At 40.8% G+C, this 27,148-nt stretch overlaps 1 protein-coding gene across 1 annotated transcript; it reads right to left on the bottom strand.

Annotated features, from left to right (window-relative positions):
• LOC119418250 (pleckstrin homology domain-containing family G member 1) lies at positions 1-26,095 on the bottom strand. The gene is made up of 16 exons (XM_037685512.1): positions 25,667-26,095; positions 21,410-21,510; positions 20,247-20,316; positions 15,824-15,870; positions 12,512-12,662; positions 12,092-12,223; positions 9,825-10,007; positions 9,639-9,734; positions 9,176-9,262; positions 7,643-7,676; positions 7,396-7,488; positions 7,154-7,215; positions 6,884-7,075; positions 6,637-6,756; positions 2,601-4,386; positions 1-1,228 (listed from the first exon to the last, which is right to left on the bottom strand). Exons 1-16 carry the CDS (start codon positions 26,066-26,068, stop codon positions 240-242), a joined length of 4,545 nt encoding a protein of 1,514 aa, XP_037541440.1. The 5' UTR covers positions 26,069-26,095; the 3' UTR covers positions 1-239.
• Between the last annotated feature and the right edge of the window lie 1,053 nt (positions 26,096-27,148).

Genomic DNA, 27,148 nt, shown 5'->3' on the forward strand with positions numbered 1-27,148 from the left:
TTAAAAAAGAATCCATTCAGTCAAACTAGAGCCCAGAACTCTGGAAGTGCTCTCGTTCAGGCTTTGACGTCATTGGCCATTACCACCAGCAGCCTATAATGTTGAAGCGTTTTAACACAAAGTTTGGTCTCGTTTCTCTACAAACGTGGTTGCGATCAAAGAACCGTTCAGCAGATGTGGGGCGCTGCAGGTGGAGCAGCCCTGGCCCTCGTGCTCATAGATCTACAGAGCTACAGTTCCTAGGCGAAGCTACTGGAGCTCAGACACTGAAACTTCTCCCTCAGTGACTGGACGATGTTGGGTTGGTTCTGTTGCGGCTCGCTCCACAGGTACTTTTCCAGATGCTCGTGGTCCAGAGAAGACCTCAACGGGTCGCAGGAGTGGGCCGGAGTGCACGGCAGACTCCGAGACTGGACGAGAGCTCGGTTCTGAGCAGGAGGGGCCGCTGAGCTGCTGTTCCCTTGGCCCACCCGGTTCCGCTCTGCTTCACTCTCGTCCTCCGAGCGGATCTCTACGTAGTCGTCGTCCTCCTCCCCGTTGTCCTTGAAGTTGGCCAGGTAGTTCTGGGTGGCGCTCCGAGCAGAATCCCGGTTCAGGACTATGACCTGTTGGCCATCATGTAAGGTGAGGTCCGGCTGGCCCAGAGAGAACTGCTCTGGGAGGCTGCTCTGCCGACCGGCTCGACCCAGACTGGGGCCGCGGAGTCTGTCAGGGTTTCGATCCACATCGGGTCCTTTCCACCTGAATCCAGACTGGTGGTGATTCTCCTGCTGGGTGCTGCTTAAAAAGCCGGCTGACTGACACCGACCTGCCGGGGAAGGTTTTGAGGAGGGAGCATTAAAGGAAGGATGTCTTTTAATGGTACTGTACACGTGCTCCTCCTCGTCGTTCGGCGCCGAAATGCACGAGCTCCACCTCTGCGGTGCCGGAGCAGTGGGGGAGGGAGGGGTGGCCTTAAGAGAAGGGATGGAGCAGGTGTGGGTGAGTCTGCGCTGAGAGCCGGAGCTGGTCTGAGCCTCACTGGAGGAGGACATGAAGCTCGCCAGCTCTCCGTTGCTGTAGGTGGACAGCAGCCAGTCCTCCTCCAGGGAGGTCTCTGGCATCGACGGGGAGGACGGCAGCCCTGGGTGGGGGTGATGTTGGGGGGCAGGGGTCTGACCTGCAGAACCGAGGGAATCTTTAAACATCACCTGGTCGTAGAGCTGAGAGTATTCAGCTATCCTTGCACCTGAGGACGAAAAACAACAAGTCTGTTTAAACTTTTCAGTCTCACCGAGAAACTTGCAGAATTTAATCATTTCAGTCATTTGGAGGCTACAAGACCATAAACACATCTCTGTCCAGGTCCATCCTTGTTATGTTGCAATATAATGTTTATACATATTGTAATAGAAAGAAAATAAGTCAGGATTTTAAAAATGAAATTTACAGGAATAAAACGTGAAATTATAAAAAAAAAAAATTAATAATTTACAAGTTGGATTTCGTTTCAACACTTTCCATTGTTTTTTTTTTTTTTCCCCTGCCCAGGCACCGGTATTCGTTTCAGAAATAAAAATTTAATATAAGGTAGTTTAAAACTTTTTTCTGTTAGATTTGAGGGGAAATGCAATAAAATCAAAGTTAAAGATTATTTTTGAGGTGATTTTACGAAGCCAAAATATTTAACTGTTAAACGTTTCTGTTTCACGTATGTTTTTTTTGTTTTTTGTGATAAAATAAAACCTGAATCAAAGTATTTTAAAATAAGCAATTAATTTTTCTCGATGTTAAATAAACCCAAATAAAACATTATTAAAATACATTATTAAAAGACCAACAGCTCATATTGTGATTTAGTTTGTGATTTGTTGATGCTAAATATAATAATCCAACACTATCTATGTCTTTTCTTCTTGTTTTTTAATATTGGGATGTTTTTAAGTTTTGTTTTACAGTAATCCCTCGCTAATTCACGGTTCATTTATCGCAGACTCACTCTATCATGGTTTTTCAAAATAAGATTGGACATGACACACAATTGGCTGATTGATGGATGAGCCGCATGACCGGCGTGTAATTTTTATTTAAAATAAATTATTTTAAATTATTTAGCCCGTGTGCAGCCTAAGCTGCAGGAAAAGCTTCTTCGTGCAGCTTATCAGCTGATCTCTGCTCTGCAGCAGATAAGTGGGCGTGGACAAGAGCGACATTTGGCAGAGCGCAACGGAGGCAGAGCTGAAATCATGACATGCTGTGCTCCTTTAGAGCCTTTAGAGTTTAGAAACATTGTTTAGAATATTGCAAGTGTGGGAAGAATTTAAAATGTCTCTTCTCTCTCTCTCTCTCTAATATATATATATATATATATATATATATATATATATATATATACATACATATGTGTGATTTTATATTTTTTGCACCACAGGGAACACTAAAAACATCACTATCATAAAAAACGTCTGTTTTCACCAGAATTAGTTTAAGGAACATCCTGATGTCCTTTAGTGCAAATCAAGCCACATATTTGGTTTGCAGGACTTTGAGATAAAAACTGAAAAGAAGCTCTCACACATATTGTTTGTTGTCATTAAAAGAAGATACATATTTTACAGTACCTATAGCTGCACCTCCTTGTTTCTTCTCCTCTAAGATGGCAGCGAGGTCTATCTGTTTCTTCTCCGCTCTGCTCCGACTGCAGGCGTCTCCAGGGTCCATGCTCCTCATGCGCAGCAGGTGGTTGGCCTTCTTGATTTTCTGGCTGTACTGTCGGGCCATCAAGAACACGCGGCTCTTGGTTTTGTCCATCAGCTCCAGGGGGAAGTCCACAGACTCACCCAGCAGGAGGGAGGAGGACACCAGTGGGGAGTCCAGTCCTGCCAGCTCCCCTGGAAACAGACGCTGGAGGTCCTTGAAGGCGCCGTCTCTCTGAGAGGCGTTTCTCTGAGGAAGCTCCACCAGATCGTCATCCTCTAGTCGGAAGCTGCCGCTGCTGAGCCGGGCCAGTCTCTTTCGGATGCTCTTCACCGTGCCTGTGGGGGGCTCTGGGGTGACAGGAAGGGGGCGGGACGCAGGAGACAGACTGTGGTGTTCTTCCTCAGCGGTGCTTTCACTCTGAAGTTCAGGAAGGTTGATAACTGGGATGGTGAATGAAGGCGTGGAGGTGACAGGTGGAGGTTTAGGCTGATGTGATGGGGGGCTGATGGTGTGAGAACTAACCACCGGAGGACTCTTTGTAGGGCTGTTTCTGACAGATGAGGCCTTCTTAGATGACTCCTTGGCACTCACAGGGAATGCAGCAGGAAGTCGATCAGCTTTCTTCTCATTGTTCTTGATGTAGTTTTCGAAGTCGGTCCAAATCTCATCACTGTTCTCCGACATCTTTTCTGTATTCTGAAGAAAAGTTCCAGTAGGAGAGGAAGAGTAATCTGGCTCCGAGGAATGTGGGACACAACTGGAAGCCTCTGGTGCTTCATTCTTTTCAACGCTGAGACTCTCCTCTGGAAAAAAGCCTCTGTAACCTTCTTGTTCACCGTCCCTCTCTTGTTTCTGCTCAGCCCGTTCACTCACAGCCGATGGTGGCTCCATAAAACAGATGGTGTCATAAATGTTTTCCTCTGCTATCTGGAGCTCAAAGTTCCCACACGGCTTCAGCTCCTGCGTGGAGGACCGGTTGCTCTCTGATGAACTGTCTGGCCCAATCAGCGAGTCTCCGACCGCTGGAGCACTTTCTCCTCGTGTCGCCTGAACAGCCTGACCATTTGAAGACGTCTCTTTCTGCATCTGGCTTTCATCAATGTCCCTCCTGATGAAACCCATGCTCCTCAGATCCTCATAGCTGATATTATCATAAACATTTTCAAGATCATCTATGGTGAGCTGCTCGGCTGAGGACGACCCAGAAATGTCGTTACTGGACGATTCCGTATGAATTGCTTCCAGATTGCTGAGATCAGCCTGATCATGGTGGGTGTTCTCTCGAGCATCTGTAGCCTTCTCTCCTGCGCTGCTCGCCCTCCGCAGGACTCTGCTACCATCAGATGGAGGGTCCACCTGCACCGCGGGCACCTGTTCCACATGCCAGCTGCAGGGTCGGGCTGTTCTGGGCGAGGAGGTGGTCTCTGTCCTCTCAGAGGCCACCTCTGGCTCTGCTGCGCTCGGTTCTGTAGGGACAAACATCTGGTAGATGTCCTCGTCCTCGTCGTCAGGCTGCATCGTTCTCTGGCGGGTGGGGAACATGGCCCTGCGAGCCCGATGGTCCGCCCAAATGTTCTGCACTGAATGATCAGTTTCTGTGACTATAACAGAGGGAACGGGGGAGTCTGGAGGTTCCTCAGTCACGCGAGGCGTCCTGCGGAGCGGTGGGTGGTGGCTTCCTTCCCTCACTAAGGATTCTCTGGCTCTCTGAGATACAAGACAACAGAAATAAAAAATAATTATTATTATATGCCCTAAACAAGACTTTAAAGAGAAGCCAGTTTCACTCGATGGCCAACTTGTTGAAACTGTGACAAATTTTAAATACCTAGGGTCATTCCTGGACAGTCAGACACCTTTGCTGAAAACACTGAGTATACATTTAAGAAATGTTCACAGACACTTTATCTTTTAAAAAAACTTAATGGTCTTGGGGCAGCATGGTGGCGCAACTGGTAGAGCTGCTGCTGCTCAGAGAGCTGGTCCCTGGTTCAAATCCCAGTCTGGAGGCCGTTCTGGGTGGAGATTGCATGTTCTCTCCGTGCATGTGTGGGTTTTCTCCAGGTGCTCCAGTTTCCTCCCACAGACCAAAAACATGCATGTTAGGCTGATTAGTAACTCTAAATTGTCTCTAGGTGTGAGTGAGAGAGTGAATGGTTGTTTGTCTCTATGTGTCCCTGTGATGGACTGGAGACCTGTCCTGGGTGTACACCGCCCCACGCACAGTGATTGCTGGACATGGGCTCCGGCGACCCCCGTGACCCAAAATGGAAGAAGCGGGTAAAGATAATGGATGGATGGATAAAATAATAAGATGAGATATTATAATATATATTATAAGATATTATAAGATAATAATAATAAGATAATAAGATAATGGATGGATGGATAGCTCTACAGTGACTGGTCTAAATGACTATCAGTCAGTGGCCCTCACCCCGATAGTCGCTAAATGCTTCAAAAAACTGGTCATGACTCACATCAAAACAACCATAAACATCAACGAGGACCCTCTTCGGTATGCATACCGTGAGAACCGACAGAGGATGCCATCTCCTCTGTGGTCCACACTGCGCTCAACCACCTGGAGCAGAAAGACTTACGTCCGTACGCTCTTTGTGGACTTTACATCTGCCTTCAACACCGTGATCCCCCAAACCCTGATGGACAAACTACTCACACTAGGACTAAGCTCCTCCATTTGCAACTGGGTACTAGACTTCTTAACAAACAGACCACAGTCAATGAGGATCCACAACTTCTCCTCCTCCACCATAACCCTCAGCACTGGCTCTCCTCAGGGATGTGTGTTGAGCCCCCTCCTGTTTACGCTGCTCACGTATGATTGTGCAGCTACGCCCTGCTCCCCTCAGGAAGGAGGTTGAGGAGCATTAAGTGAAGAACCACTAGACTGAGGAACAGCTTCTACCCTGAGGTTGTTAAGACTCATGAATCTCTAAGCAGAATAATCATTGTGAAAAATCACATCATGTTGCTGCTGATCTGTTTCATGTTGCTGCTGATCTGTTTCATTGTTGATGTGTTCATGCGTGCTCATCCGCTCACAGACTCATGTTCATGCTGCTGTTCGACGTAATGTTTTTATGCTATTAGTGCATAGTGTATATTTAGTTGATGTTTTTCTTAGTTCATATCTTAGATGTTATCATTGTTTTTCTTTTACATTTTATTGCTGGATGTAACTGGGACCCTGTGTACATAATTTCGTTCCACCACATGTACCACATGTTGCGAATGACAATAAAGAATCTCTGACTCTGATAATGGTCTTGGGGTTAGTCAGCATACTTTAGAGCTTATGTACAAGGCAATTGTTGAGAGTGTTTTAACTTTTCACCTCCCTGCCTGTATTGTCATCTGAGCTGTAGACTAAAAAACAAACTTTTAAGACTTGTTTCAATGGCAGGTAAAATCGTGGGGAAACCACAACAAGCTCTGTCTCAACTTTTTGCAGAAAGAACAAAGAACGGCAAGGAATATTTTAGCAGATAACACCCAACCTCTTTTTTGTCAGTTTGAAACTCTGAGCTCAGGAAGGCGTTACAGGATCCCTCTGGCAACAAAGAACATCTATAAGAAGTCATTTATTCTGAGTGCTATAACCATTCTTAACCAAACCAAATTATAATATTTATCTATGGTATGCAAAGTGTTTTATTCTACGCACAAATTGTTGATATTTTTGATTGTATGAATGTGTTTTATTTTATGGTTGGAGAGCAGAAGGAAAATTTCCACCTTGGTGGACAATAAAGTTTTATCTTATCTTATCTTATCTTATCTTATCTTATCTTATCTTATCTTATCTTATCTTATCTTATCTTATCTTATCTTATCTTATCTTATCTTAAATAATGACGTGTGCAAGTCAGAAAACCAAAGAAGCTGAAAGGCATTATCTAATGACAACAGCCCAGTTAGGAATTAATAACATACCTGCAGGTCTGAAGCGCTCATGTTGAAAGTTTTCCACTGCTCAATGCTGTCAACAGACGCTTGAGGGTTCAGCCTCTTCCTGCTGCCTTTGCCAGGAACTCTCAGCCTCTTTCCACCTCCCTGAACAAAAAATGTTCAAAGTTATCGTCTTCTCAAGGACATGTTATTCACACATGTTTGAAATCATTTTTAAAACACAGAAAATGTGCAGTTTTGTTGTATTTTTACAACAACAAAAAAACCTCACCAAACCACTGTCATCTTCATCATCAGCATCCTGCTGATGGGATTCATCTCCTTCCTCCCTATCGCTGTGATCATAGTGGTCTCCAGGATCCAGGGACTCCTGTGATTGGTTGATTAGACTCCGGCTGCGGCCTATAGTGCCCAGAGCCAGCTGGGACACGGGAGAGAGCAGGCTGGCACCTAAACTGCTTCTCTGGGGAAGCAAACAGCAGCAAGTTGCAGGATAAATACACTCTGCGTTAGTGATCCTTTAAAACGGATTAGAACTCACTTTTTCACCATCGGTGTTGGCAGCATTCTGCCTCGCATTCTTCAGTAATTTGGAGAGGGGCTCTGCAAACACAGAAAAACCTTTAGTTCACCTCATCATCTAGTGTTAAACACAACGTGCACCTGATGTTTGACTGAAATGAATGTGATATTCCCTGAAAAGCTGATTTTGTTGTCTTATCCGTGTTATATCAGTTCCCTGTTTAAAGAAGTGAATGAACGAGTAAATGAGCCATTTTTCACCTTTTCTGCGTCCTCTACGAGGAGTGGGGCCTTCCTTAGTTTGAGGAGAGTCCTTTTTGTCGCTGTCAGGGCTGTAGTGAAAACCAGGATGATCTGAGAAAAAATAATAATAATCACACACAAATCAATAATTAAAATCTAATGAAATTAACTTTTGATGGTAAAGAGTATAACAAATATAAAGGGTAGGTTTTTAACAAACAGCAGTCATTAAGTGCATGTAAAAGTCTTGTAAAATAACACTTACGTATTGCATCCATTTCCAAAATGGCTTGTTTGGCCTGGAATTCAACAAAACAAGAGTTAATTTGTCAGATTTATTGGAAATAAAATGTTTTGACCACTAGGTGGGGCGACATCACAGTATTGGCAAAGTTCTAAGCGCTTTAACTTTTGTAGTAAGTACCTTACCAGAATATTATTTTATATATTTCATGCAGCTTTACTCCACTTTCTACTTGTATCTACAACTGATTTTAGAGTAAAACGAGTAATTTCCAAACATTTTGACTTCTGTTAAAGAAACACAACATGCCGTCTGAGTCACACTTTAATGTCTTGAAGTTAGTGGTAGCTCAGTTTAAAAAAAAGTTTTTCTTCCTTCTGCTCTATTTATTTAAAAAAATAAAATAAAAAAACAGAACCACTCAGTTTAATCCAGTCTGAAAGCTGCTTCACCTTCAGCAGTTTCAACTGAAAATGCACATATTACAACAGTGTACACGTTTTTATGTATACATTTACATACATATGTACTCTTGATCTTTATATTTTGTAAATGATCATTTGTTTTGTTTCAGTACTCTTGCACCATTGTTGGCAGCTGTACAGCATTAACCTTACATTTAATTCAGTGACAGTGAACCGATAAATAATCCATCAGTTTCTTCCTGAATCTGGCCAGAGGTTTATGACCGATTGTGGCAGAATGCAGATTAAATTAAGGGCTTAGCACTCCTTGAAGAAATGCATATTTCCCTCCACCTTTGGTGCCTGAACTTTAGACTAAGCTCAGTTTATCTTGAGAAATTACAAGAGTTGTAGCGGTTTTGTTAATCCATGACAATAACATTATGTGCCCGTTTCAGTGTGTTGTGAATGACTCTCAGCAACAACCACACCTAATTTTAGGTCAATATCTGAAAAATGACTGAGTTATAGACATTTCTGTGTTGCTAATTTAGATTTGTTGTGGTCACCATCATTATTAAATTTAATACAAAAGATACTCAGATGTAGATGTGCGGTCATTGAATATTTACTGTAAGTTTCATTAAAACTTGTCCAGTGGTTGATAAGATATGTTGTAAACAGGTAAACAAAGTTGATTCAAAATAATTAATGGAACATTTTTAATTTAATTAAATTTTAATAAAATACTTGTACAATGTGTTAATGCCCAGAGGATTAGCCTCAGCTATTAGCACGCCAAATGTTAGGTTGGTATTTATAGAACTGACTGAGTTATAGTCTATATATATTTATTTTTAAAAAAGATTAAGGGTTAGCTGGGTATGGCAGCCATCTTTATTTGAGCTGACCTCAAAAGTTAATCAGTTGTAGATGTAGATCCAACGATTACCTCCTGCAAGTTTTATTTAAATTAGTCCAGTGATTCATTGGATATTTTGCTAACAGACACATGCAACCATGTTGGTGGCGAGCGACAATGAAGAAATCAGAACGTAATAAAGATAGGAGCAGAAGTGGAGTTTTTTTTATTTTAGGATGGAGTGACAACAACAAACTCTACTAAATATCTCAGATGAGCTCCTCTTACCTTGGCAGGAATTTTGGCAGGATGGTTTTCAAGTATGAGTCTTTTGAGGTGTAAGATCCACATGCGCTTGTCTTGCTGGGATTTGGCCTTGGGGGGGGGGGGGGGGGGCGGTCAGAGCACAACACATTGATAAGAGGATCAGGTCACAGATGCACTTTAAATGCAGCAAGATGATTCCTTTAAAGTATAACCTTCGTACATCACACACTAGACTTATTTTGTTTTTCAGGGCTCATCCCAAACCCGGCGGTTATGTAAAAACAATGAGGGCCTTTAGCCATTAAACACCAAACATGTCTGAGCAGCTCTGCGACATCTCCGCAAAACAATGAGACGCCTGAAAATCATCATCACACGTTCAGATTCTTGCACAACGCTGCTGCTAGCTGCAGAAAATTCCCAAACATGTAATTACAATCAAAATGCGTCCAACTTTTACTACTAGGCAACAGTGTTTCTATACCTGGACTGTATGCTGCAGCTTGGGATTCTTGTAATGAAATACACTGAAACTGAGTGGCTCTTTGGGGATAACTTCCACCAGCATCAGGTTGCAGCACTGCAAGACACAGACAGGAAGTTGCCTGAAAAGCCGAAACGTTTCACCAGTGATCGGTGTCTCTTTAGGGCTTTGAGTCGTCTGACTGACCAGGATGTGAGCCTTGTACGTGTACGTCTCTTCTCGTTTTTTGGTAATCAACAGCAGCTTGTCGAACAGGAAGAGGGTTCTTTCGTTTTTGGCTCTCTGCAGACGAAACGTTCCCTCAAGAACGAGCTCCCCGTAGCCGATCAGATCGGGACCCTTCCAGTTGGTCAGGAGGCTTTGGATTTCCTGCAGGAAGGACGAGGTTAAAGAGTCACAGTTTGAATGTTTGTGTTTATTCTGACACAAAACAGGAACTGCTATTATAAAACAACAATGGCCGTCAGAAAAAAATGTGATTTTGGCTTGCAGGACTTCGAAATTTATTATTGATCGGAATGATGTTTTTAAATCACACAAAAATAAATCGGAGAAAAATGGTTAAAGATTTAGCATTGCTCACATACCACCTGCTGCTTTTCATGAACAAGGTTTAAACAGATCACCAAATAAAAAATAAATGACATTTAAGTTTTAGCCTTTTTAGTCAAATCTTTAAACTAACATGTGCAGGCAATTAGGACTGTAACAAGATGCTTAGCTCACAAAAAAGAAAAGATTACTGGTTATTGATAATTGGTTTAGGAAAAAAGCTTTAGCCACCAACTCTGATTTCTCATGAGTCTTGTCAGAATTTAGAAGAGATCAGACTTATTTTAATAAGAGGCCAAAATAGAAGTGAGAACTATTGTTTTTATATTTTCTTGAGAAAAAAAAAAAAGCCTTTTCTCAGTATATCTTATTCATAGTCAGACAAAACAGTTTACTGGATTTATTTATTTATTCCTTTTATAGAGACTTACATGTTACCACAGCTAACAAAATTTTTAATGTAAATACAAAACGCTGCTAATGATTTCTATAAAATTACAAAAGAAAACACAAAAACATAATTTGGATAAAAAAAAATTAAATTTGTATGCCTCTTTTATGATTGTCTATTGTTGTCGTTGTTATCTAATGTTGTCATCACTCTTTGTTAAAGAAATCAGGTCTCTCTTGTAAATGAGTCTCTGAGGCTCAATGGGATTAACCTGTATAAATAAAGATTGAATGAAAAAAAAAAAAAGTCAGGCGGGCTCGGTAGCTGTGAAAAAACTATGCAGGCGTTTGAGTCCAAGTTGGTGAAACTCAAGACTGAAATCAAGGTCAAGGTTCTTTATTGTCATTGGCATCGCATGTGGTATACATGTGGTGGAATAAAATTGTGTACACAGGGTCCCAGTGGAGAGACCAATACTAGTTTTTAAATATATTTTCATCACATATAAAATTTAGTCACACTAATGAACACAGATTATAAATCAGCATGAGTGGAGATCAGGGAGGAATCAATAAATGGTACAGTCTAATTATTTTACTCCTCTACTTCAAAGTTTGATTGACTCACTTCCTCTCAACTCAAATACATTATTAAGTGGTTCAAACTTTATTTTCTCAGCTTTTAAATAGAAAAAATATTATGTGAACTTGGCATTAAGTCGATTCTATGTTAAAGAAATGCGTGGCAGAGGCTCTTCATCTCAGCACGTAGCTGTAGAGGCTGCAGGAGATGTGAGTGAAAGCTGCACTCAAGACTTTTAACTGCTACTTTAAGGTCACAGTAACATCTTCAGCAGTGGTTTAACCACATAAAATTCATGAAGCTTTTTTTGGTTTGTGACCCAGTTTTCAAATCAAGATTTTGCATAATCTAATAGTGCTTGGAGTTTGTGTTGGGAATGACTCTCTGCTACTATCACACACAAAAAAAATTAGCTTTACATCTGGAAATTTGACTGAAATATTCTTGTATTTGCTAAAGTTCATTGATTGCAGCAGCCATCTTGGAATGGGTTGAATAGAATTTAAATAATAAATCCAGTTTTTAACAGATACACTTAGAAAGTGTTTGTAGGATTAAAAGTAATGAAAAAACAATCCAGATAAACCCAAGAAAACTTCTTCTTGGGTCTTCTCCAATACTTGGTCCACACTTAAAGATGAAATGTTTTCACACATTCCTCTGTTCGTCTGACCGTCCCATCTCCCAAGCAGATAAAAGAAACAAGCTCTCCTTTTATGTCTGCTCCTTATGCAAGCCCATCATTAGCCCACTGGAAAATGCAGTGTCTTGCGTAAGATGTTGGGGAGAACAGGGCCAGACACTACAGAGTTCACACAGTACTGTTCTGCAGAACAATAAGAGGGCTCCTCAAAGGGCTCTAACCTCCAGTGTCTGTTTTAGGTGGTGGAAGACTTGGAAAGCGTGTCTGAGCAAGCGCTTCTGGTACCTGCAGCCTAACAGCGTGCTCGTGTTTCCTCTTCATGTCATTGATGTGCCAGGCCACTCTCTGCATGGTTTCGATGGCTTCCTGCACAACCTCGTAGACCTCTGTGTCCTTCTCCATATGGTTGGCTATCTCCTGCAGTAAACAAGCTTGGAGTTAGCATTTGCATCCACACATAAATGTTTGTTTGTGTTGCACCCTCATAATAATGCAAGCAACATGGACATTTACAGGAAAATGCACGCTGAGCACCATCTGTCAGAACATTTGGCTCTTCTACTTTGAAGAAGAGTCAAACAGACATGTGCATTTGTAACAATATAGATAAAATCATTAGTTTGTACTTGCAAGTGTGTGCCTGCTCCTCTTTTTTTTTCTACGTCATTGTGTGTATATGCAAAGACAGCTGGCAGACAGACTTACGTGCAACAGGAGGTGGTACTTAAGGATCCGCTGCACTGGCTTGAGCAGGTAGGAGCCGAGGGGTAAGGAGTGTCTCAGAGATTCCTGGCGCTCACGAAAAAACTTGGCCAACGCCTTGTTCCTCATGCATTCAGTGAGCACAGCCACTGACCTGTGGAGACAGAACACGGCAAATAAGATGTCAGACTTACGGTTAATCGTAGGTTGACAGTTAGGTGAAAAGGAGCAGTGATGATCTGATGATCCCCTGATGAAGACTTGAACACTTTGGCTGACTGAATCAAAAAAAGCTTAAAGGGATACAATGTGAGGCAAACTTTTAGAACATTTTAAAACATTTAGTGTTAATTAAAAGTCGATCATTATGAGTTTTTCTTTGGCTGATACTAATTTTTAGAAATCAGGGCAATCGGTGGCCGTGATACAACAATTAATTTTATTTTTGATGTTTTGTTTTAACAAAATATAACAATTGCCTAACTTAAATAAATGTATATTAAACAACCTGCAGAATAACCTGTAATCGTAAACAGAACATAAATGAGCATTCTTGTTAAAAAAGTGTTACAGTATGCTGTTGTAGCAGCTGCTGGTGAAGCTTCACATTCTGATTCAAGTCAGTCGATTGATTAACTAATCTATTTCTAGTGGTAATTAGGCCTGTCATGATAACAAATTTTGCTGGGCGATTAAATATCTCAGAAGTTATTGTGATAAACGATAATATTGTTTGATATTTGACAATAATTAGTAATTATTGTCAACATTTAGGAAGAAATTTTGGTTAATTTTTGTGTATAGTACCTTTTTTTGACAACTAGATGGCAGTATAAGACAGTTTGATTCAAAGGATGGATAGTGAGAGCAGCAGCAGCGTGTCTCTTAGAAAAATGGGAGGGAGGTCCCTTGACGTGACATGGGCAATCTCTTGTTCCTGTTTTTCGGTTCTCAAAATGGCAAACAGTCGGGGTGGTTTGAGCTCTTTAACATAGCATTTGTCACACAAAACCTTTAATTAAAAAAATCAGTAAACAAGTTTTCAACTTCTTTTTGCAGAGAAAAACAACTTTTTAGACGAAGGCACAAGTTGTGAATTATTGAAGCTTTGATAAGACGGAAGTTTTTTCCCCCGAGGTCGGCCTGTTAGCTTAGCTCGTAGTTTAGCTTCTCAGCTTAGCTGCTTTTAATGATCCAAAAATGTGATTTTGGACGGTTAAAACAAATTTTAAAGAGAAAAGAGAAAGGGAGGAGTCATTGAAGAGCACCGGAGTTGAGCATTTTGTCATCCATTGTCTTCAGTAGAAAGAAAGACACGAAGAAACAATAAATGAAAATGGGGTCGATAATTTTCATTTATCATGTGATTAATTGATTAATTGATTTATTGTTCATCGCGACAGGCCTAGTGGTAATATCTAACAAATGTACAGCACAAGCTTGTAAAGTAATTCTGAAAATAACTAATTACAACCCTAATTCAAAGATAGTTGGGAATTTGTATAAAATGTCAATAAAAACCAAATGCAAAAATTCTCATAAACCCAAATTCCTTTCACAGTTGAACATAGTAAACATAATAAATGTTTAAAGTAAGAAAGTGTACCATATTTAGTGAAAATTAGGGTAATTAATTTTATTAATAATCTAGATTATCGTAGTAAGATCGTTTTGAATTTGATGGAAGCAATATTCAAGACAAGAGAGGGAGCACCAAAAGGCTGTAAAACTAATTGTTAAAATAGGAAACAGCTGGAAGACCATTTGGGAACTAATGAGGTTAAACTGGCAACAGGTCAATAAGAAGACTGGGTAAAAAATGAGCATTTTAGAGAAGCTGAATTTCTCAGAAGTAAAGATGGGCAGAGGTTTACCAGTCTATGAAAAATTGTCTAAAAATTGTGGAACAATTTCAAAAATTTTTGTCCTCAAGATGAGATTGTGGACTTTGAATATCTCTATATCTACAGCTTACTGTGAAATAATTTCGAGAATAATTCAAAATTACCATTTAAAAAAGGTACAAGTTCTTAGTTTAATCACAATATTTTAGCTGTTCCATTGTGAATAAAATATATTTTGAAAATCATTGCACTCCATTTTTATTTACATTTACACCGTTTGCTATGTGCATCACTTTAAAACAACAGCTCATGGAACAAAAGGCCTTCTTGCGTAGCACCACTGCTCCACTGTGCAACCCTTGGACTCTTCCATTGATTGTAAATACAGTTATTGATCTTCAAGCCCAATTTCAGCCTCAAATGTCACATTAACTGCCAGACTTGAGGCTCAGCGTGTTAGCCAAGCCAATGTAAAGTAAAATGTGCAACCTCAGAAGAGCAGCACATTACAACCTCGTTAGATTTACTGCTCAGTGGAGCTCCTTAGCTGTGGGAGCTGAAGAATAAAGAGCTTTTTCAGAAGCTACACAGGCTGTGTGTGTGTGTGCACAGTGGAAACAGACAGTTGCAAACTTGTCTCATTCTTCTGCCCTGTGTGTGTCTGTGTGTGTGTCTATGTGTGTGTGTGTCTGCATGTCTAAATTCCAGTTTGGCTCCACACAGGCCTCACATTGTTCTAAAGGAAACCCGACCTCAGAGCTCTGTATGGCCATGATACGTCTGCAGCCTCGGTGAGTTCATCTGCAAGTGTGTCCTTGTGTGTGTCATGTGTGACCTCCATGGGGGGTCATCAGCTGTGCGGATGTGGGGAGAAGGTCTGTCACAAACAGCTGACGACGGCACACAAACACAATCAGCATTCAATTAGGCCCCATTACATTAGGTTTTGTCCGCCTGCGTTTAGCTCTTAACGTACACCGGGAAGGAAAACTCGCTGCCTGAGGAGGTGTGTTAGGCAGGTGCACATCAGTATAGCCTCACGTTTCAGCCTGGTTTTATCACTCGCAGCGTACACACTGACACACATTATTCCAGCCAGGTGTCCCAAGGCACAAAAGTGTGCACACAAAGCAGAATAAAACATTAACAGAATTGGGTATGATAAGGTGACAACCCTAATTCCCCGTCTGTCAGCAGGGTAGCTGTCACAATGAAAGAATGGAAAGAGGAAAAAAGAAAAAGGAGGTGGATAGACCCTGAGGCACAACAACTGTTCTTAGACAGTTGGACTCCTGCTGAGGAGCCCTCTACAGAGCGAAGTTGGTTTGTCGAGGAGGAGTAAAAGGTAACTGGTTGAATGACACACACAGTGGAGCTATACAAGATGATGAGAAGACCACATGCGGAGGTGAGATCAAGACAGGATAACAGCTGTACAGTAGCCTTCAGAACAGACCAAAAAAAATCTTACCGTGGGTAGTTAGTGCAATACTGGGTATAAATGTGAAACTCTTCGCTCTGTAAGAACACAGCAAGAACAAATTAGCTGTAAGAAGTGTTTTCTCTTAACAAATACTTCTTTCACTACATTTAACACAGATTTTATGTTGACATCCATCACTACAAGCTGTTATATTAAACAAACTAGTTGAAAACAATGAACATCTGGATGAGCTAAAAAGGTAAATCAAATGAAACATTTTATGTAGAACATACAAAGATCTAAACAACCTAGGTGACAACCAACTTTTGTCTATTACAGTAGTCCCTTGTTACTTCACGGTTCATCATGGATTTGCTATATTGTGGTTTTTCAAAATAAGATTGGATATAACAGAATTGGCTGATTGATGGATGAGCCATGGATTGTTTATTTAAAATAAATGATTTTAAATGATTTTGCACCATGTGTGCAGCCCACAAGTGCAGGGGAAAGCTCCATCCTGCAGCTGATCAGCTGATCTCCTTCTCTGCCATGCACACATTTCTACTGCTGCCTCAGCTTTGTGAATGGTTAACCCTTTGCTGTCCAGCTGCCCCAATCAAATTTTGTCTTCCAACTTATAATTCAAACTATGACACATCGTCAAATCGTCATAATCACAAAATAGAAAAGTGCTAAAAGTTATTTTTTAAATTACTTTAGAACTTAAATGTTCAGTTGTTTCAGTGTAATTGATCAAGAAGTGCATTTCTGCTCCGTGCTGCAGAGCTGAAGCTGTGTGTCATCCCTTCGATGTCCTGCTGCACTTCTCTTCTCTACAATTTAAATTTAAATACTGTAACATTTTAAATAAACAATCCATGTTGCCTGGATTGTTTATTTAAAATGTTACAGTATTTAGATTTAAATTGTTTATTTAAGGAGAGAGATTGGGAGTAACAGGTGATGAGTGAGTGTGATTGTAGCATAGTACATGTCCTGACAAACTTTACTGAACTTGAACTGAACTTGAACTTGGACTACTGTATCCCTACTTCATGGTTTTTCACTTATCGCAGGTGGGTGTGGTCCCTAACACCCGCGATAAACGAGGGACCACTGTATATTTATTTATTTATTCATTTATTGTGCTATACACCATTTTGTATGGCTGTACAGGTTCTATAAACTCCAGTGTTAAAAAAAACTTCCTGGCAAAAATACAAAACTGATTCTAAAAGTTTCCTTTTTTTTTTTGTGGAGCATTGACTAAAAACCAAAGTAACCCCACAGTACATGTTCTTGCACTTTTGGTTTCTGAGGTTACGTTGAGGTACAAGCTGCACTTTGAAGTTCAAGATTTATCTACTTGATTTTTGTCCTGTACCTCAGTGTTTTACTGTACCTTCACTGGCTCGTGTCAGCTTTAATTACTTTACTGGCTGGTTATTTTATGTTTACTGCCTACATGCTCTGGGCCCACAGACAAGGCATCCACTCTCCTTTACTCATGGATCCTAACTGAAACTCATCCCCGCAGCTTATGATTAGCCGAACTCCCAACCTTTAATTCTCCGTTTATCACAACTGCTCTGAGCGGTTAGATTAAACAGCCCCTCATTCCCCATCGCCGCCCCTTTAACTGACACGTTTTCCCACCTCGCATACCTCTCTGTACATCAAAGGCATCAAACGGGCAGCATGACTTATCAAAGCTGGAATGAACTTCTTTGGTGTCATCTTCACATCAAACAGGATTTCGCCTCATTTTTATTTCTGCAGCATTCTTCATGTTTTCTATTCATTGATCGTTTGAGGAAAATTTCAACTGTTCCCTTGTTTCAGTTCGTGCTCTTATAAGATGAACTTGCTGTTGCATAACGTGGAATCGAACTAAACACTTTGTCTGTGGCTGTGTGTGTGAGTGTTGTTGGGGTGGGGGGGTAGGCTGCAGACAGCTTACACAGGAAGCAACATCTAAAACAAAAAGCAGATGACAGAAGTCTGTCCTGGTGTTTAGACACATGTGCACAGAACAAACAGGCACTCAAACAGTTAACTGAACCATGGAAAATGTACAGTGCAGACAGGAGATATGTGTGAAAGTTCGAGTTTTACCGCTAAGTAAATATAACACTGTGTATGCCCAAAGAAAAGTGTATATAAACAATATTTTTAACGAAATATACTAAGACTGAAGCTCACTAATACACAGACTCATTTGAACTGCTGGCCTGAAGTTCTCTGTGGGAACCTTTCCTAAATTGAAGAGCAGAGTCCCTCTCTTCCTCCTCCTCCTCCTCATTGTCTCGAGCAGGCTGCAGCCTTAGACCAGGCCTAAACACTACCAGATGTGCCACCATTGATTTCTGATGACACACACTCCCAATACACACTCCTAATATCCCTCTGTACCAAAAACAGAAGACCACAAAGTACATAAAAGGCTCTACGGGAAACAAATTCTGCAAAGGCTGCATGTATGCAGACGCCAGCGTGCAAGCACATATTCTTTGAACCTAAACCCAGCAGATCTTGAAATAACACATCTATAACACGCTTTCTTTTTGGGAACATATACAAGCCATGTTAAATCCTATAATCATCTCATGTGAGCGTTCTGAACTCTGTGCAGCTGCTATTCATGTGGAAAATAAAAAATATAATTCTCTCCATGCAAATTATACAGAACGAGCTGGAGCTCGGGCCATTAATCACTGCAGAAAGAGACAAAAAGTTCAATATGGATCACAGCTCGCTCATCAATTTAATAACAGAGTAATAACATGCCAGGTTTTGCTGATGCGATTATTTCTGAAGGCCGAACTGACCAGAGTGAGTCAGCAGCATGGCTAATCACAAGGAGTACAAAAAGTCTTGTGTAATTGCACTCTGCACTGTAATCAACATGTAGCAACCTATACAAGACTTTAAAGGCTTATTTTCAGCAGAGCACAGAACGGACGGTTGAACAGAAGAGAACATGAGGATAAATAGCCAATTACTTCAGAGATTTATAGCTGCTCTTCAAATGCTCTGCTGGGCTGTACATTTGGCTACTGAAGAGTAATGTGTTTGTACATCTCCAGAAGGTGAAGAGGAGCTTTTGTTGTTTTTCTGCATCTTAGCAACCATTATCACCGAAGTACTATTCAGAGTTAAAGATGAACTAGGTTAGCTTGAGAAAGTACAGCGATAGAAGTAGACTGACGATCAGTCAGCTGATTAATTTGGACAATTGCTTACTAATTTTGAATGTAATTGGTATCGGACGTGACTGTTACGCAAAGTCATTTGGAGATATCTGTAGGTATCTCAGTGTTGTCACACTTTATCGGTTACTTATACCTTACAGATCAAGTAAGATATTTAAGTTTCTCCTCATGACCGCAGGAGATGGGTGATGTTGGTACTTCCAAGATGGCCGCGCTCAGCCGAGTCGCAGCTTCACAGGCTCCCGGCGAACTTGATCTTTGTTTGTTCCTGTTGTTTTTGTCTTAATCTTTTTTTGCACCTACAATGCACATCCACAGTACTGGTATGACCGTGACAAACACTTGTGGAGTTTTCTGTGTCGCTGTCTTGCCATCGTGGTTCAGTCCTTCCAGCCTTGGGCTCAGGCCTGTCATGGCGGCTGTCTCCATGATCCTCCATCTGTCTGCATGGACCAAACTCTACGGAATAAAGAATCTCTGACTCTTCGACTCTCATTCCCTGCAGCCCTGAACAGGAACTAGCAGGTAAAGAAAATGGATGGATATTTAGATATTTAAGATGGGCTAAAACACTAAATATTTGATCAAACAAACTGGTGTAAAAATCCAATCATGGCAGGGATGGACGTTTTTAATCTAAGTAAAATTGATGCTTTGGGAGATTTGATAATTTTAAGTTTGAGTTGATCCAAAATTACACTGAAGAGCTCTCGTAATATTAATCAACTGCTTACAAGACATCAATATGCTTGTTTGTTATGGATCTCAGTTAATTGTGCAGAAGTGATGTGGGCTGCAGTAAAACAAGTTTGTCTCAATTACAGCTGCTGTATTTTGGGAGTTTATGACACAAGATGTGACTTTCTGTGGCCAGACAGCTGCTCTGTGGTATTGGGGGTAATTGCAGTGTGGTAGGGAGGGAATGTAATGGGTTTAGGAGGAAGTGCTGGAATGCTGCACACTATCATGGGACATGATCATGCAAACTCCTATTGCGGGATATAGACAAATGAAGGCTGGCTGTAAAATAACAGCTGAACCACACAAACAAAAGGAGCAGTGATTCAGATGGGAAGTTGCTGAGGGCAGTTTAGATAAAGTTGTACCAATATCTCGCTTGGTATTAGTAATTATGTAATCTATTAGATTACAGAATTACACCTATCAAAAATTCAAACCTTGAAAAAATGTAAATAATTAGTCTCTAATGCTGAAAACAATGATGTGGACACATATAAGTGTAAGATCATCTTTACCTTGGATACAAAGCACTCTGCTATGGCCACAGGGTCTGCATTGCACTTCTCAAGATCATGAAGAAGGTCCCTGAAACAAACATCACAAATAAGATATCTGATTTAACATTTTACGACCTGCTTTCTATTCTACCTTTCCCTTCTGAATAAAAACGGAGTCCCAACAATCGCTGTGGATTCTAGGCTCAAGAGTCACTCTGAGCACAAAATTTGGGTCTTACGGCACTCAGCCCTGAACAAAAAGGAAACTTCCGTGAATTCCTATAGCCAGCTCCCATGTGTAGCTGTGTATGTGTGTATAAGAGCACGCAGTGGAAAAAGGCTGCTGCTGAAGTTATTGTTTCGTGGCTAAAGCGTGAGGTCATTGTGACCAACTTAAACTTACTGTTATGCTTCCTTTTATTGGCTGGTTTGTCTGAGTGCAGCTGCAGAGAAATGAATAGGTGGGAGAAAATGTCTGTCTCCAGATTACCATAAATGATGCTCAACTAGCCACATCTTCTGGAAATAGAAGTCAGAAGCACACAGTTTGAAGAGGTATGGGAAGAGGAAAACACACACCTGGCTGCCACTGGAAATAAACAAGGTGCTCAGCCCAGTTGTGCAATTAGTGCAAACTCATTGTTTGAGTCTGGGTGTGTTTTTAAGCAACTGTTGTTTTCACATTTGGATTCTGATGCCAGTCTTAACCAGGTTTCATGTTGCCCAATATCTTTAGTTTATTAGCACTGTCATGGGGGCGAGGGGTAATCGTGTGTTACTTCTTGACAGAGATTACATTTAGACATTTTAAATTTTGTAAATTGTAAATGTGTATGTAAATTGAATGCTTTACAGTAAGGGGTCTGATGTTGTCCTTTCGGCAGTTCCCTTCTTCAGTGGTCGCCAGAGCGAGTGAACTCGCATGAAAGATTTGGGAATTGTGTTGCTCAGGATGCCCTTCCTGATGCAATCTGGGCTCGGACTCGCAGCCTCAGGATTAGAAGACATTGATACTGACACTGACAGGCTGAGCTACCGCAGTCTGACACTGTGCCTCATTCATGTGCAAAACAACCACTTACTGAGACATCTGGAATAAACAGATTTCTAATATAATCAATAAAATTTCACTTCAGCTTCGTGAAAACATCTTTTAGTATGCAGCTCTGGGTATGTGGTACCTGTTGAAGTGATAGATGTCACGGATGTTGCCAAAAAGTGAACCTTTATCCTCAGAGCTCAAGGCCAGTCGAGACTGATTACTGATGCACTCCAAGTAGTCCTGCAGAGACAAAAATATAAGTCAGGTTACAACGTGTATAAATTTTAGGGCTGACATCAAACTTTACTTACCTCGACTTTACTCTGTGTTGAACAAATAATAAATCACAATATGATAAAAGTCCACACGAACTACATCTTTTTAGAAAATGTTAGAAGTGATTCATCCTTGGAGTTCCTTCAGCATCTAAACAGATTATTATGGCAGCTTTTAAGTTTGCTTTCACCCCTCACCTTCTTTATTTATATGCTTCACGTTCGGAAGAAGAATTTTTGTTATCTTCAAACCAAAGTGTGTGGGAAAGACTAAAATATAAAATAAGCCTCAGAAAGCAATTCTCAACACTCATTAGCCCTTTTTTAACAAAAAAAAAAATGGATCCCACTGTTTCTGTTTTGTGTAAACTGCTTGATGAGACTGCAGACCATGAGGTTTGTTGCAGTTCTAAAGTAGCTTTAAAGTAGCTTTAAAGTTGCGGAGAAACCGATTTGAAAAGCTGAAAAACAGGAGATTTAACTCACTATCTTAATGCTTGAATAACATCTGTTACTGATGCATGCTGATATGACTGTAGATAGCGACTAAACAAAACCTCAGGTATCCGTCTGCCCTGCAAAACAAGTGAAAGGTGGACGAGCAGATGTGAGAAAGATTGTTTTGGATTATGTGTGTGTAGGTGGCATTTAGACAAACGTTCTTGTTTTACTGCAAGATAATCTGAACTGCTGGCTGCGCAACACTAAAATTTGATGCTTCATGAATAAAATCAACAAACTGATCCCCATGAAAATGACGATCCTCCTGTGCAACGTCTTTGTATTTTAAGACAGGCAAAGATGGCACAAATATAACCAGGCTCGAAGGGATCACACACACCATCTGCCTTTATTCTCCCTTTTATTAAATGTCTCCTGCTTGTCTGACTCAACCAGAACTCTGATGGTATCTGTTCCTGCAGGCGAGCAAAAGCTGCCAACCTGACCAAAAATGCAATTACCGGTAGTGTGTGTACACACACACTCAGATGCACACACGATTCAAATTATGCTTATTTCAGGATTATTTTTCAGGGAATGAAAGTGTTCTAATGGCAGCTCAATAAAGTTTCAAACCAGCCTGAAAGTGGGCATATCCAAGAGCACCAGGCTGTCCTCAACATGCACAAACACACCCTGCAATCATTTCATCACCTGCAACATTTAAGCTACAAAAAAAAAAAGGGGCAGAGACATATTCCATATTGACTCTCTTCAGTTTGTTTTCTTTATGTTCAGTCTTCTGGTTCAGTTTTATATTGTTTAATTTATCCATTATCATTAGTAGCCAAGACGCAGAAAGAAAAAAATGTTTTCTTTACTCAGTACAACCTTCCACATCAAAAATATGTTATTATTAGCACAAATTAGCCAATTAGCTATGGTGTGTTCACTGACCAGAAAAACAACAAATCAAACTTTTGAGCATCAGATTGACCAGTCAAGTCAGTCAAACCCAAAACTGTCAAAGTCTGGTTATGAAATAATTATTCGGCGCATCTCCTCTTAGTATATTTGCAAAAGCCAGTTTTTGTTTCTCCCACCTGGTCAGGGGTTAAAGAGACAAAATGTCAAGATTCAAGGGTTTGAGTTACAGAAGGAAACAATGACAGTCCTGCCTACAGGCAGACTGGTGGTTATGTTCTGGGTCAGATCAGGAGGTCATGTTTTGAGTTTGTTGACTATAGGTTGTATTATGTAAGGTGATGCTTTATTAGGCGCAGGGTCAAAGATCTGACCCGGCCTGACCTGCTCACTCATCACACTCAGCCTCAGTGAGCTCAGTGCTGGGAGCAGCCCATGCACTCACCTCAAGGTTCACTCCTACTAAAAGCATCAGACATAACAGGTACAAACCTGAAACTTTCATGTGTTAAGCATTAACCTCAAGCGGTCTTTCCCTAAAACATAACCGTAACACGACACTGCAGTAGGAAGCGTTTACTCCAGATAATGCAAAGTGCAAACAACCAAATCTCACTCCTTGAGTATTTCCACAGACCAGCTGATGTTTTCAGATTGTTTCTAAATTTGTGTTCAACTTCAAATGACCTGTTTATGCAGTCCAGTTATAAAAGCAGAAAGGAAGATTGGAAAGGAAGTTCAGTCTTCTCGATGCCATCTAGATGATGGATTAATAAGCTCATTAAACACAGACACAAAAACACACCAAATACACAAAGGAGTAAGAGGCCTAAAGAGATCATTGTACAGTGGGTAAAGAAAGCACATGCAAAGCAAGAAAAGTCAAATTAAACCTCAAAGTGCAGTAGATATATATATAAAAAAAAAACATGTAAAGTAAGCAAACACAACAACAATGCTGCTGACAGATGATACACAGGTGAACTCAGGGGAGTCTGGGTAAATATTTGTAAGGGCTGTCGCACCTTTTTCCCTGCAGGAAGCAGCTCGAGCAGAAACACAGGACAACTCACACAGAACCGTTCTGATAATAAATGGGTCAATGCTGTGCATGTAAAAGCCCTGTTCTTAGCTACAATCAGTGCAATCTATCTCTGCTGTACTCACTGGAACCGGCATTAGAGAAGAAGTTCAGAAAGACTAAAGGCAGTTTTTTTCCCCCCCCAAAGATCTGGTTCTGCCATGTAAGAGAGACTGTCCAAATGCTGGGTGGTCTGGTTCGCTAATGGCTTTAGGTGGTTTGTAGAGAAAGAGCAGGTTAGCTCCTACGCGTTCCCCAATGTTTTTCTAACCTAAATTAGATATTTCTTGTCTTTGACCTAAAATCCTTTTCAGATTTCCTCTCTATTGAATGTCCTAAAGGAGAGACAAAGGAGAATGTGATGCATTAGTCAAGAAGGGCGACACGTACTGTAACTATAAGAAAAAAAACTTGCCTCTTCTACTCACAATTCTGTTTTTGAGAACATGAATTTTGCTAATGCTACTTTTTGATTTCAAGTTTTCAAATGCAAATAAGAAAGATTCGTACACAGTGGTTCATCATCCCAGGATGGAGCGTGGAAGCAAGGCAGAAAAAAAAGGGGGGTAAAGGTCAAACAATGAGTCTGTTCCTGCAAAAACTTTTTGTCATTTCTAACCACAGCCCATTTCAATCAAACTGCACAATGCACAGGTAGGACCCGTAATGTGTGCCTCATGTATGCATTTCAGCTCTTTAAATTTCACAGGGTACAGACGAAAGAGCTGAACAGGGAAACAAAAGGAGAAAAGAGAGCGAGCTTTGATGCAAACCACTACACCCAGCCCTCAACAAAGCCACTCAAAGCATGGACCAGAGGCAATGTGTGTTCTTGTAGTTCAAAGCCAACATCACAGAATGAGCACGTTTGCTCGAGTGTGCGTGTAGCAAATGTGTGCCTGTGAATGCAGGACAAAGGCGCTGGTGTCATGTAACTTGACCAAACCCCAGCCTCGGGCCAATATCTGGATTCCCAGCAGGTAATTAGCAGCACAGTTCACATGAAATATATACAAACAAAAAGGATGTGACTTTATCTAAAGGTTAGGTGTTATCTTTCTCCCTAAAACAGACAAGGTCAGGACTGCACACTTTTAATGATGGGTTAGGGTCATGACAAGGAGACATTTCACAGCAATGTTTCTTTTTTCATTTCCAAGAAAAAAAATGAGGTCTTGGAAAGGAGAAACTACATACTCTAATTTCAATTACCTCATTACCTTATTGTATGGAAGCAGTGGCTCCCATTCTTGGAATCATGTAATTTTTAAGAGTGAAAGATGGGCTTTACATTAAACTGGTCAGAATCAATGGGATGAGGAGTGCACTTCTGAAATATTTGCTCTTTACCTGAATAATATACTATTCATGTCTTTGAATTCCCTTATTACCATTTCAAAATAAGATATTGCGCCTTTTGTTACACTGTATGTAACAAAATGGATGTGCAATGGATGAAAAGTTTTCACAACTTCTCCAAACCTCAGATATTGGGACAATGTGCTTATAAATCAACTGGAGTGCAAACCACTGGGTCTAGCTGTAGCTGGCATCTTTACAATCATTACTAGAGCACTGTTCTTTTAAATAACTCTAAACTACTAAAGGGTTGCATTTACACAAACTCTTTATTTCTGATATATTATTTATAATCCTTTAGATTTTAGCTCCATACCTCTACTATGCTGCGCAGGTCCTGAACATAGGTTCTCTCTGTATCCATAATCTCTTGTACAACCCGGTCCACATACGTCCTGGGGCCCTGCACAGAGCCCATCCTCTCTCCTCCTTCTGGCCTCTGCTCAGGCTCTGAATGCTCTGTTACAGTCTGTCTGTTGCTCCCTCGGCCTCCTCCATCATTTCTGTCGTCTTTCTCTTCACATCCCAGTTGCCTCGCGGGGACCAGCTCCAGCCGAATTGCCCCAGAGTAACGGTCCAAGGTGATGGGGTTACAGTGAGGGGCTGCAACAAGCGTGGATCGGCTGCCAAGTGAGCAGTGACTGTCCCGGGAGGAGGCAGAGGAGGACGTGGAGCTGTAGCTGATGGGTCGCTCCACGCTGTCAGGAGAGGAGTCCATGCTGATGGCAGAGCAGTAGCGTGAGGCGGTGTGACGGAAGGCCGGGTTGCGAAGGCAGCGGGCTTGGATGTCAACGGAGCTCAGGACTGACCCAGAGTCCGGGACTTCAGGAAGAGGAGGTAACACATCAGGCAGGTAGCTATAGTCGTCTAAAAACAAAAGACAAGAAAAGCCTCTTATTAGCACAATTTATTTCAACATTTAAGTTTAAAGTTAAGGTTGCACTAGGTCTTGGAATTGCAGATAAATACATTTAAAAAGAAAATCTGCCAACCACAAATGCTAAAATCCAGAAGAAAAACTGTAAAAGACCTTCAGAACCCTGCACAGCTACTGATCAAGACCACTTGAAGGGATTTTTCAAAAGTCTGGCTCCTTAAGGCTATAAAATGAGGGAAGACTCAAAACATTTTTACAATATTGCTTTTCTACATAATGGTTTATGTTTAGTAAGTATGCAAAGTTCATGCTGTCACAAAATTCTAGATTGCACACCATCAACCACAGAGGGACACATCAAACCCATTTGAACTGATAAGGATTTGAGAACACAAACTGCCTTAGAAATTGTTAGTGCGGTCAACAATCACGTGAGATTTAAGATAATTTTTCTGTCAACTTTGGCGTGTTTTAGGTATTTGCATGGCCTTCTTATTAAAACCATACTCTACATTTGCCCGTTAGGTTTGAAAATAGACTGCATTAAACTTTTAACTTTCCTTTTTACTAATCTGTTGCAACATGCCCGCACCAGTTTAGCTCCACATTTTGGAGTCATATTAGTTTTTGGTTGACTGCACCTCAAAAAGTTTTTACCTGTTAAACGTTTGAGCAGCTGTTACTCCACGTTTGTACTTTATTAATAATTTATATACACGTTTGAGCTAAAACATAAATACAAAACATGACTGAAAATGTTTTATGATTATTGGTAGGTCAATTTTCCCTAAAAAAAAAAAGTCTAAAATAGTTACCGGTACTAATAATTGTGCAGTCCTTACTGCATCAGACTACACAGAGTAGAAAGTCTACAACACACACAAAAAAATGAATGATATATCAATGCAGAAAGCAGTCACA

The sequence above is a fragment of the Nematolebias whitei genome, chromosome 12, assembly GCF_014905685.2.
Source record: "Nematolebias whitei isolate Nwh7 chromosome 12, NemWhi1, whole genome shotgun sequence".
NCBI lineage: Eukaryota > Metazoa > Chordata > Actinopteri > Cyprinodontiformes > Rivulidae > Nematolebias > Nematolebias whitei.

Coding starts and splice junctions, on each gene's coding strand:
- LOC119418250 (XM_037685512.1), bottom strand. CDS start 26,068: ATGGACTCCTCTCCTGACAGCGTGGAGCGACCCATCAGCTACAGCTCC. Junction 20,317..21,409: donor GACATCTATCACTTCAACAG/GTACCACATACC, acceptor TGTTTGTTTCAG/GGACCTTCTTCATGATCTTG. Junction 1,229..2,600: donor ACAAGGAGGTGCAGCTATAG/GTACTGTAAAAT, acceptor TTTCGTCCTCAG/GTGCAAGGATAGCTGAATAC.